This window comes from Anoplophora glabripennis, unplaced genomic scaffold (genome assembly GCF_000390285.2).
Source record: "Anoplophora glabripennis isolate ALB-LARVAE unplaced genomic scaffold, Agla_2.0 scaffold318, whole genome shotgun sequence".
Lineage (NCBI taxonomy): Eukaryota > Metazoa > Arthropoda > Insecta > Coleoptera > Cerambycidae > Anoplophora > Anoplophora glabripennis.
The window spans coordinates 478,254-490,260 of NW_019416418.1; the positions used below are offsets into that span (position 1 = coordinate 478,254).

Genomic DNA, 12,007 nt, shown 5'->3' on the forward strand with positions numbered 1-12,007 from the left:
GTCGCCGCCATAAGGCTTCATCCTTCATGTATATGGTATGGTCACAGCAAATAAAAATACGCTGTGGTATGGTGTATGGTTATGGTAATCACATACCTTTTCTTTAGGTATGTGATGGTATTATACAGGATCTCAGGATCCACAAAAGCTGCTAACCAATATTTGTCTTTTGACTTCAACAGACTACAATACTGCACATTTTTCAAATATATAAAAATTAAAAATTAACTATATTTATTTTACATGTAAATTGCATGTCAAAAAAATTTAAAATACCGCTACACTAAAAGGAAAACATTTATTTGAAAAGTGATACTTTTTACATTACTATACATTTATTTTAAATACATATACATAAAAAGGAAATAAGGGGTCCAAAATCCCGACCCAAAATATAACATGAAGAGAAATGACAATTTGGTAGGTCTGCCAAGTGACTTGCCAAACGGCAGATTCTGAAAATTTAAATAAGTGTTTTACTATGGTCTTTATTATTACATATTATTATTGTTTTTATCAAATTACCTCTCCTGGAACACCTCCTTCATGTCCATAACGTCTTGCTGTGTAATTTTTTATATTTTTAAGCAGTAACGCTCCTGTTCTTCTGAACATTTTTCTCACAATTGTTTGAAATTTTTGATTATATTTGTTATTTCGTTATGGCCACCTTATAAACAATGTTATTAAACCTAACTAACTAAAGTCTCTAGATTGTTCAGGGACTTTACTAGTATTTGGGAAATTACTAGGATTTCATATTAAATATTTCATTATTTATCAAGGATTCGATAAATAATGATAATAATAAGGTTAAAGACCAAATAAAAATTAACCAATATAAAACTACAATTTGTTGTATTCGTTGCTGTACCAGGTTGAATTTTAAAATATTACCAAAAAATGTTGGCTAAAACAAAATTTATCAACAATGTATCATTATTTAAAATCATTCGTTATATTTCTTCTGATGTTATAAAAACTCAAGTTGATGTTAATTCACCTCAGTTTAATGTAAATATTTTTTAATTAAACGTATACAAATACGTATTTGCCTGTTTTTAGGAAAATCATGCTCGAATGGTGCAACTTGTACATGAATTAAATGAGAAAACTTTAAAAGTTTTAACAGGTGGTGGTGAAAAAGCAATAAAAAAACATGAAATGAAGAAAAAGTTGCTAGTTAGGGACAGAATTAATTTGTTGATAGACAAAAGTTCGGCTTTCTTAGAGCTTTCTACATTAGCAGCCGCTGATATGTATGATAGATCTATCAGTTCGGCAGGTATAATCTCAGGAATTGGAAAAATACATGGTCAAGAATGCGTGATTGTAGCAAATGATGCCACAGTGAAAGGAGGCACCTATTATCCAATGACTATCAAGAAACACTTAAGAGCGCAAGAGATTGCATTTGAAAATAAACTGCCTTGTATCTATTTGGTAGATAGTGGAGGTGCAAACTTACCTCAACAGTCAGAAGTATTCCCAGATAAGAATCACTTTGGTAGAATATTTTTTAATCAAGCAAACATGTCGAGCCAAGGAATAGCTCAGGTATTGGCAATTTTTTTAATTTTCTCTAAATGTAGTCTCCAAAGATCCTTTTATTGTAAGCGATTTCACTTTTACACCATACTAGTTAAAATAGTTTAATTAATTTTGTGACACTTTTAGTTTTGTTTCTATGATATAATGCCCAAAGAAATTACTTCATTTTACTTTAAATTTCTTGAAAAATATCTGAATTGTATACATTTTCTTTAGATTGCAGTAGTCATGGGTTCATGTACTGCTGGGGGTGCTTACGTACCTGCAATGGCTGACGAATCCATTATTGTGAAACAACAAGGGACCATATTTTTAGCAGGTCCACCGTTGGTTAAAGCAGCTACTGGAGAAGAGGTATGTATTATTTGATAATCATTTTTATAAAACATTATATTACGGTGATAAGAATTTTTTTCTTCTTCAGAACAAAAATTTAGAAAATTAATTTCCTAACTATATTCTTCTATAAAACGTTTGAAATGTTTGAGGTCTCTTCTGAAGAACTGGGCGGTGCAGATCTTCATTGTTCGACTTCTGGTGTTACAGACCACTACGCCATAAACGACACACATGCAATACACATAGCTAGACAAATTGTGAAGAATCTCAACTTTAAACGATCCAATCCTTTTAATGAACCTTTTGAATGTCCCAGATATAGCACTGAGGATTTATACGGTATCATTGACTCAGATCTACAAAAGCCTTTTGATGTCAGGGAAATAATTGCAAGAGTATTTGACGGCTCTAAGTTTGACGAATTCAAAAAAAAGTATGGAGAAACATTGGTGTGTGGCTTTGCAAAGTTGTACGGGAAAACTCTAGGTATTGTGGGAAATAACGGTGTATTATTTTCAGAGAGTGCCATGAAGGGTGCCCATTTTGTGCAGTTGTGCACCCAAAGAAAAGTGCCTATCATATTTTTACAAAACATTACGGGTAATATGTTTATTGAACCGTCTGTTGTGCTACGATAAATGATACCATCTTTTAGGATTCATGGTTGGTAGGCAAGCCGAAATGGGAGGGATAGCTAAACACGGAGCTAAATTAGTAACAGCCGTAGCATGTGCTAGTGTTCCAAAAATTACAGTTATAATAGGTGGTTCTTACGGAGCTGGAAATTATGGTAATAAATATTTTATAAACTACTTCAAATTGATGCACATTTTTTTTTGGAATTACAGGGAAACATCTCAAAATCAGTGAGAATCACATCATGTTTAAAGAAACTTGAATGATTTTTACTTATTCAGGTGTATCATAAACATGAAAGAGGCTCAGAAATTAGGATTTAGTTCATTTGATTAGCCATGATTAAAATCACAGATTTTGGGAGTTAATATGAAAAATTCTTTATTTTTAAAATTTACAAACAAAAAAATAAATTCTTCAATTAAGAGGAGCATTTTTGTGTGTAATTTTCAGTGAATTTATAGCAGTCTTTTGAGGAGGGTTTTAGAAAATTTAAGCAAGTTAGAAACAATATCTCTTCAATGTATCAGTTGTAGCAGTTTTTTCCAGGGTATAACAAAGTTTACAAGCTGACAATATTTCAGGATAAGGGAAACATCATACTTTTACTTCTATATTTATCACTATATGTTCTGATCTTCCACACAACTACTTATTCTCCGAATACCATTCATTCCGAAACTTCCAACGTACACTTTGTCTTTTGACTTCCCCCATTCTACATCGAGAGAAGGCACAGGTCTCTCGCAATTTAAAAAATCCTTTTTGTCCTCAACTTTCCATCTCGAAAACGACGTTTCCAATAAAATACATACTGGATAATACATAGGAAACATTTCTATAATTATTGATACAAAACAAATATTAACAAAGAATCGTTATAATTGTGCACTGGGCGAAACTGTTTAAAGTTAAAGACAGGCGATGGGTGATGACAATGCTGCTTCAATTTCCACATCACTCATTCCCCATGCCGTAGTTTACTCACGTGTTGGCCGCCTCGTTGCCATGACAACCGCCATAAACAAAGCTACGAAGAGACCGATTTCGATCTGCGTCACTTGCTCATACTATACGTTGTATGGTACGAGGTTGATGTTCGCGCTCAACGAAGGCAATGTTTTTTTAGAAGCCGTTCACCGCGCAACTGTTCTGTTTATTTCTGCATATAAAACAAACAAACACAATACATTTTCAATGTAGAATTATACTTAAATTATAAAATTTATATAAAATTAAAAATAATTTTAAATTGCACAAAACGGAAATTTTCGGTGAAGCGGTGCGTCACTTGCGTTACCTGGCGAGCCACCACTGCCATGTTTTCCGTGATCTTTTACAGCGCTAAATTAAAGGAAACCTCATATTTCAACATTTTTATAGTCTAGATGGGTTTCCTTGTTCCATCATTGTCTTACTAAAAGTGTGATTTCTTGTCAATCCGCTATCCTTAATGGTGATAAACTCTCAAAATTATTAACATATTCCATTCCACAAAAAATAACAGACATATAAATATTTATGGNTAATATGAAAAATTCTTTATTCTTAATGGAAATTTTATTTCAGAAATTTGATAATTTAATTTACAAACAAAAAAATAAATTCTTCAATTAAGAGGGGCATTTTTGTGTGTAATTTTCAGTTAATTTATAGCAGTCTTTTGACGAGAGTTTTAGAAAATTTAAGCAAGTTAGAAACAATATCTCTTCAATGTATCAGTTGTACTAGTTTTTTCCAGGGTGTAACAAAGTTTACAAGGTAACAATATTTCAGGATAAGGAAAACATCATATTTTTACTTCTATATTTATCACTATATATCCTGAACTTTGCAATTCTCCATAAAACAGGAAAGGTACATTGCGATGTTTACAAGGGTGTTCATGTTTCAGTGGCGGCTCGTGACATTGAAAATGGATGAAGCATATTATTTTATTGGTTGACTAAAAAGGAAAAAAAAGCGCCACAGGCGAAAATTTTCAAATTTTCAAGGCCAAACGGCTTTAAATGAATCGGGAAATTTTTAGTTGCATTTGCAATATTACCGAAAAACTAACGTCCGCGAGAAGGATTTTCATTTAGATTTTATAAAAAATAGAAATATCAGTTCAGCTTGTGGACTTCTGCGAACATTAACGCACACTGTAAGTATATGTTCCAAAGAAGCTTTGTGGTTACGACAGCCTCACGTGACATTCCCAAAATTGTTTATCCCTCCTTATTCCATACGCCCGACACGGCATACAGAAAAGTTTTTTTAAATAAACACATCCACACAACCACTTATACTCCGAGTACCATTCATTCCGAAACTTCCGAACCTACACTTTGTCTTTTGACTTCTGCCTTTTTCCACATCAAAAGAAGGCACAAGTCTCTCGCAATTTAAAAAATTCATTTTGTCCCCAACTTTCCATCTGGAAAACGGCGATTCCAATAAAATACATCCTGGATCATACATAGGAAACATCGTTATAATTGTGCACTGGGCGATGTATCGTATAAACTGTTAAAAGTTAAGGGCAGGCGATGGGTGATGACAATGCTGCTTCAATTTCTATGTCACTCATTCCCCATGCCGTAGTTTACTCACGTGTTGGCCGCCTCGTTGCCATGACAACTGCCGTAAACAAAGCTACGAAGAAACTGATTTCGATCTACGTCACAACTGTTCTGTTTATTTCTGCAAACAAATACTATACATTTTCAATGTAGAATTATACTTAGATTATACAATTTATATAAAATTAAAAATAATTTTAAATTGCACAAAACGGAAATTTTTGGTGAAGCGGTGCGTCACTTGTGTTACCTGGAGAGCCACCACTGCCATGTTTTGCGTAATCTTTCACTGCGTTAAATTAAAGGAAACCTCATTTCAACATTTTTATAGTCTAGATGGGTTTCCTTGTTCCATCATTGTCTTACTAAAAGTGTGATTTCTTGTCAATCCGCTATCCTTAATGGTGATAAACTCAAAATTATTAACATACTCCATTCCACAAAAATAACAGACATATAAATATTTATGGNTTTTTTTAAATAAACACATCCACACAACCACTTATACTCCGAGTACCATTCATTCCGAAACTTCCGAACCTACACTTTGTCTTTTGACTTCTGCCTTTTTCCACATCAAAAGAAGGCACAAGTCTCTCGCAATTTAAAAAATTCATTTTGTCCCCAACTTTCCATCTGGAAAACGGCGATTCCAATAAAATACATCCTGGATCATACATAGGAAACATCGTTATAATTGTGCACTGGGCGATGTATCGTATAAACTGTTAAAAGTTAAGGGCAGGCGATGGGTGATGACAATGCTGCTTCAATTTCTATGTCACTCATTCCCCATGCCGTAGTTTACTCACGTGTTGGCCGCCTCGTTGCCATGACAACTGCCGTAAACAAAGCTACGAAGAAACTGATTTCGATCTACGTCACAACTGTTCTGTTTATTTCTGCAAACAAATACTATACATTTTCAATGTAGAATTATACTTAGATTATACAATTTATATAAAATTAAAAATAATTTTAAATTGCACAAAACGGAAATTTTTGGTGAAGCGGTGCGTCACTTGTGTTACCTGGAGAGCCACCACTGCCATGTTTTGCGTAATCTTTCACTGCGTTAAATTAAAGGAAACCTCATTTCAACATTTTTATAGTCTAGATGGGTTTCCTTGTTCCATCATTGTCTTACTAAAAGTGTGATTTCTTGTCAATCCGCTATCCTTAATGGTGATAAACTCAAAATTATTAACATACTCCATTCCACAAAAATAACAGACATATAAATATTTATGGCATTTCATATGTACCTGTACATTTTGCTGTATTGTAAATTTAAAAATATAATAAATAAACCCCTGACTTTTTTCGTTCTTTGATGAAAATATTAGGATTATCACTTACAATCTATCCTTCTCTTCCCTTACCATCCTTTGTATCTTTCTATGTAGGAAAAAATGTGTAAAAACTAATATTCTAGGAAATTTTCTTGCGATTTCAAAAAAAGAATAAAAAAAAGTAATTTGCATTTCGAAGGTATTTCTTTAAATGGAACACCCTGTACATTTGTCACTTTTTGGAATCCTTTCCTTCTTCTAATTGTAGTGATCTATACTCCGTGGTCGAAATTGTAAAGAGTGACTAAGACATAATATAAAAACACTATTACCATAATGCGTATAAAATGACCGATACAAATAAGTTTGCATCTAAGATAGCTCGGCCCACAAATGCACATGAACATCCAAATCTTTCTAACCGAATGTACTCTTTCTCAATTTTGTGCAGCTCTGCTCGACTCAGAAATGCAAACTTATTTGTGTCAACCTCTACATTTTTAGGTTTTTCTGCTAATAAATTTACTAAACAGATGTTTAAATATTTTATTAATTGAAAAATACTTTCGTATAAAAGGGGTTTCATTGTGCTCTAAACAAAGAACATTTTTTTTAAATAAATTTTTTCCTGTGGAGAGAATTTTATGATCCGCAAGAAATCCTAATTTGACCAGCATATGGTACTTTCTGTGGGAGATTGTGAAAGATAAATAATGACAGATTAAATCATTTGATTTAAGAGAGAAAATATTAAACGAAATTAGTACTGTCAATGGCTTGAGGAAGAGGGCATTACAAAAAAAACTTGCTTGAAGTATTGTTCCTCGGGCCACCCTCATAACATTTTTATTTCTGGAGCGATTTTGACGAAATTTTTTTTGAAATGTGTAGGGGGGATAGGTGTATTTTGGGACCAAGCGGCGTCCATTTTTTTTAAAACAGGCCTACTTGATTACATTCAGAGGCTGAAAAATCCAAAATCCATATTAGCGAATCTGCTTGCTCCACTAGATTTGGCGTCCCCTGAAATAGATCTGTAACCAAATTTCATGAAAAAATATTCAACATTTACGATTCTACGGCTAAATTGCTGTCAAGTTGTTTATTATGCATTAAGAAACTTTTTATCTAGTACCTAACCCATGCGATAACAAATCAATCACAACGAATATTTAATAACATTATTTAATAGACATCCTTATATCAAAATACAATGAAGCAAACAGAAAAACAAACAAAGAAATTAACATAAAATTTACAAAAAAAAACAATAAAATAAAATAAAAATAACACATAAATTAACTTTAAATTCTGGATTTTTCAACTAAATCTCCATTTAATTGCATTTATTGTAAATTTTGTTAATTTCTCGTTTGTTTTATGTTTGTTTCATTGTATTTTGATATAAGGATGTCTATTAAATAATGTTATTAAATATTCGTTGTGATTGATTTGTTATCGCATGGGTTACTAGATAAAAAGCTTCTTAATGCATAATAAACAACTTGACAGGACGTCAAACCCAGTGGCGTACGCAGATTTTTGCTAAAAAAATCACTATTAATATGGATTTTGGATTTTTCAGCCTCTGAATGTGATCTAGTAGGCCTTAGTTTTAAAAAAAACTGGATGCCGCTTGGTCCCAAAATACACCTTTCCAACATCCGCACATCAAAAAAAATTTCATCAAAATCGCTCCATAAATAAAAATGTTATGAGGGTGGCCCGCTTTCAAATGGGGCACCCTGTATATACAGGGTATCTTGATGCATTTGCGGAGCCATCTGCCATATTGGTGATCACTACGTGACCTGCTGCGATTTTATTTGAGGGCTGATTTTTCATGAAATTGTATTAGGATTTTCTTATGTAAAATCTGACATAGTGACTTAATTCAGCATCCCGTACCTCAAGTTCCTTTCATTACTTCATTACTAGCTCTGTAATTTTTTTATGAAACCTAAAATTTTAAAAATATATAGGTTTTTGTTTCTGTCAAAAAATTTAATGCGTTGGAACTGTTTGAAAATGGCAAAGTAACGGTGAGAAAAGTTTAATAAGTCACTTTACTAAAAAATATTAGTTTTTTGTTTTTATGAGGAACATTTTAATTATAGTACTTAATACTAAAATAATTTATATAAAAACAAAAGGGTATTTCTTTAATTTTTTTTAGTTGCAATGACTAAACTTTTCTCGAAAAAATATTGTGTAGGGCTTTAAATTAATAAAACTTGAGATTCGGGGATTTTAGACTGCTGAATGAACCTATGTTGTTACTTAAAAAAAAATCCCTCATGTGATTTCACAAAAAATCACACTGCAGAATAGAATAAAAACAGGCCACATTAAAACATTCTGTGCTACAAAAAAATACATTGGTACTGTATATTCCATATATCCCAAAAGAATGAAATCAATGTACATATCGTAGGAGTGTGGTTGACCCCTCGATCATAAAGTGACACCATATGTAATTGAGAATTCCTTCTAGGTATGTGTGGAAGAGCATATTCACCAAGATTCTTATACGTATGGCCGAATGCCAAAATTTCAGTAATGGGTGGTGCCCAAGCTGCAGGCGTGCTTTCTGAAGTCGCTAGCAGAGGTAAAAAGTGGTCACCAAAAGAAAAAATGGATTTTGAGAATACTATTATTGAACAATTTAATAAAGAAGGATCTTCTTACTTTAGTAGTGCAAGGTACTAACATTTTTGTCATTAGTATTGTTTTAAGTTATCAAGTAATATATTTGTTACAGACTTTGGGACGATGGAGTTATTGATCCAAAAGATACTAGAAAAATATTAGGGCTAAGTCTAGCTGCAGCTTTAAATAAAGAAATAGAAGATACCAAGTTTGGAATTTACAGAATGTAAAATATTTTTTAATAAATGTTTATTACTTTTCATGGTTATTTCCGATATATCTGTAATTCTTTTTATTTTAAATAATCACATTTAAATCCTTCATAAATAAACTATGACAATTTCAAATAAATTTTCTAATTAGAAACAACAGTTGTGTCTCGTTTTTCTATTGTTCTCAGATGTTTCTTTCTCATTTTCTTTAATTTCTTTGTGTTTGTAATAACCTGAACTACTTCAGACTTTTTTCTATTTTCCTCTTGGCGCTTAAGGTTTTCTCTTCTTCTTTGTTTCTTTAACTCATTTTCCTCTTCTCGAGCTGCTTTAATTGCATTTGATGTTTCCTTAACTTGTTTTAACTTTTCCCTAAGGGCCTGTTTCTTCTCAAACGTGCTGCGAATACCTTTAGTTTTTATAATGGCAGAAAATTTAGTTTTTTCGTTTTTCCAAAATTTACCAGATTTTGGCTTTCCTCTTGGAACAACTTTATTTACATTAGTAACTTTCCTACAAATAAAACTTACTATGCAAATTATAAAACTAAACAAATATGAATACCTTTTTTCATTTGGTTTCTTCTGTGGCTTTGTATTTGCATTAGTTTTATTTTCAGACATCTTATAATATTACTTATTTAAACTTTATTAAACAATAAAACATGTTAAACACATAACCTAAGAAAATTGCAATTAGATTTTTGCAATTTTTCAAAATAAAATAACGGAAGATATAAAATGTAGAATCATGGAATAGTAGAAAAACAAGGTTCAAAATTTTTCGTTAACAAGCATATCATTACTGTGATTGACGTTATAGTATGTAATAATGTTATTTTATTATCTGTTTTATAAAATTTTAGAAACAAGCATTTTGTCAGGAGATTTACTTTTTTTTAGAAGCGTGGATACAAAAGTAGCTTATAGCTTCTAATAAATGAGAATACATTTTCTCGAATATTTTCCAACTTACCTAGTATTTTTTTAAATTGATCGTGAGACAGTCAATTAGTGAACGAAGCAATGTTAATTAGAAAGTATTCGACTAGTCTCATTGCACTAAAATCGAATACGCATACTTATTTATTATTTTTTTTATTTTTTTAAGTGCACTGCATGAGCATTATGGCCTATATGCTTTATATTTATTAGCTCTTATGAAATTTATTACTTCTATCAAAATTTAACTGACCCATCGACGTTAAGGCTGATACTTACCAATACCAATGGGATAATTCTGGTTAAGTGGTTAATGGTTAATCAACCAAATCCATACCAACCAAACACAACCACGTGTTTCGTGTTGTTGTGTTGTTGATGTTGACTTGACAGATGTCAGCCTTGTCAACTGTTTCAAAAACAATATTTTGTGGTAGAAATACTGTTTCTATTATAAAAGTAGATAAAATTCATTAATATTTTTTTCAAATGAATGTTGCAGTTGCCACAGTTTTAATAAATTATTAATTATAGAACTTATAATTACGTGCCGGTGTAGCCGCAGCCAGTGAAATTTACCAAGAAAATGAGTTGTTGTATATCCCGCGTGGTTGCAGTGCGATCGTCGCCCGCAAGAACGAGAACGAATTTATTGGAAAAAACGGACTTTCACGTATTAAACCACAAGATCCGTTCGTTAGCCTTGAGCAGTTTACGAAGTGCTGCTAAAGTTAAGGGAAAAATGGTAAGGTATTTAATGTAGCTTGGTGTAAATTATTTGATTAAAGAATATTGACTTTATGAATGCTTTTGTGCAAGAAGTACAGGAATGTTATTTCTTTTGCAGCATGCCAAACTATCTCCTGAGGAGAGAAACACCACCCTGACAGCTGTCTTAAACCAGGGATGGAACTTAGTAGAGAACAGGGATGCTATTTATAAAGAATTCCTTTTCAAAGATTTTAATCAGGTGAATTTTTTTATTATTTTTATTAATCTATAGGTTCGATGAAAAAGAGTAGTGTTTTACTATTTTTTATGTACGTTTTTAATACTTTACACTTGAATATACATTGTGTTAAGCATAATTTTTCAGTATGTAAAGAGAAATGTGTTTACATATCGTTTAAAACATTAATTATTCACAGATAATAACTACTAGGTCATGTGCCCTTTTAATTATTATGTATATAGATAAATTCATACACAAACAAAATATACATACATATTTGTTTAATACGGTAAATCAAAAAATGTTTAAATAATTTTTAAAATTGTTTTGGAATTCTAAATAAATATGATTTATATTTTAAAACAAATTTCGTATGTAAAAAGTTGATGGTGAATCTACACCATGATTTTTCCAACTTATAATTAAAAAAGAATGTTGGTTTTATAATTATTTGGCATTAAAGATTATTAATAAACTTGAAAATCAAATCAATGACAACGCGCATTAAAAATTGTTGCTGGGTTAAAGGAAGGAAATCTAAAAAGGTCATAAACATTTTAGGCTTTTGGGTTTATGTCACGTGTGGCATTACTGTCTGAAAAAATGGATCATCACCCAGAGTGGTTCAATGTCTATAATAAGGTACAGGTAACCCTCTCTTCCCATGATGTCAGTGGGCTAAGTGGAAGGGATTTGAAATTGGCCAACTTTATGGAGGACGTAGCAAAAAGTATTAAGCCCTAAGTATTTGCCTCCAATTTGAAAATGGCTGTTTGTGGTGATTCAATGTTCAATAGTTGTTATGTTCTAAAATATATGTTATATATTTATGCTACTTATTTTGCTGCTTCCTTTGCAGAAAAAAGGAGGG

At 31.8% G+C, this 12,007-nt stretch overlaps 4 protein-coding genes across 4 annotated transcripts; 2 read left to right on the top strand and 2 right to left on the bottom strand.

Moving 5' to 3' along the window:
- Positions 1-332: 332 nt before the first annotated feature.
- LOC108909177 (cytochrome c oxidase subunit 7C, mitochondrial-like) lies at positions 333-700 on the bottom strand. Its single transcript, XM_018713424.1, has 2 exons — positions 526-700; positions 333-455 (listed from the first exon to the last, which is right to left on the bottom strand). The coding sequence occupies exons 1-2, from the start codon at positions 613-615 to the stop codon at positions 336-338; spliced, it is 210 nt and encodes a 69-aa protein (XP_018568940.1). The 5' UTR covers positions 616-700; the 3' UTR covers positions 333-335.
- Positions 701-796: 96 nt separating this feature from the next.
- LOC108909171 (probable methylcrotonoyl-CoA carboxylase beta chain, mitochondrial) lies at positions 797-9,308 on the top strand. The gene is made up of 7 exons (XM_018713419.1): positions 797-1,014; positions 1,066-1,557; positions 1,768-1,905; positions 2,040-2,490; positions 2,546-2,680; positions 8,877-9,084; positions 9,144-9,308. The coding sequence occupies exons 1-7, from the start codon at positions 904-906 to the stop codon at positions 9,259-9,261; spliced, it is 1,653 nt and encodes a 550-aa protein (XP_018568935.1). The 5' UTR covers positions 797-903; the 3' UTR covers positions 9,262-9,308.
- LOC108909175 (coiled-coil domain-containing protein 86) lies at positions 9,264-9,951 on the bottom strand. Its single transcript, XM_018713422.1, has 2 exons — positions 9,808-9,951; positions 9,264-9,756 (listed from the first exon to the last, which is right to left on the bottom strand). The coding sequence occupies exons 1-2, from the start codon at positions 9,864-9,866 to the stop codon at positions 9,387-9,389; spliced, it is 429 nt and encodes a 142-aa protein (XP_018568938.1). The 5' UTR covers positions 9,867-9,951; the 3' UTR covers positions 9,264-9,386.
- Positions 9,952-10,570: 619 nt separating this feature from the next.
- LOC108909173 (pterin-4-alpha-carbinolamine dehydratase) lies at positions 10,571-11,966 on the top strand. Its single transcript, XM_018713421.1, has 3 exons — positions 10,571-10,929; positions 11,032-11,154; positions 11,698-11,966. Exons 1-3 carry the CDS (start codon positions 10,771-10,773, stop codon positions 11,878-11,880), a joined length of 465 nt encoding a protein of 154 aa, XP_018568937.1. The 5' UTR covers positions 10,571-10,770; the 3' UTR covers positions 11,881-11,966.
- Positions 11,967-12,007: the final 41 nt, after the last annotated feature.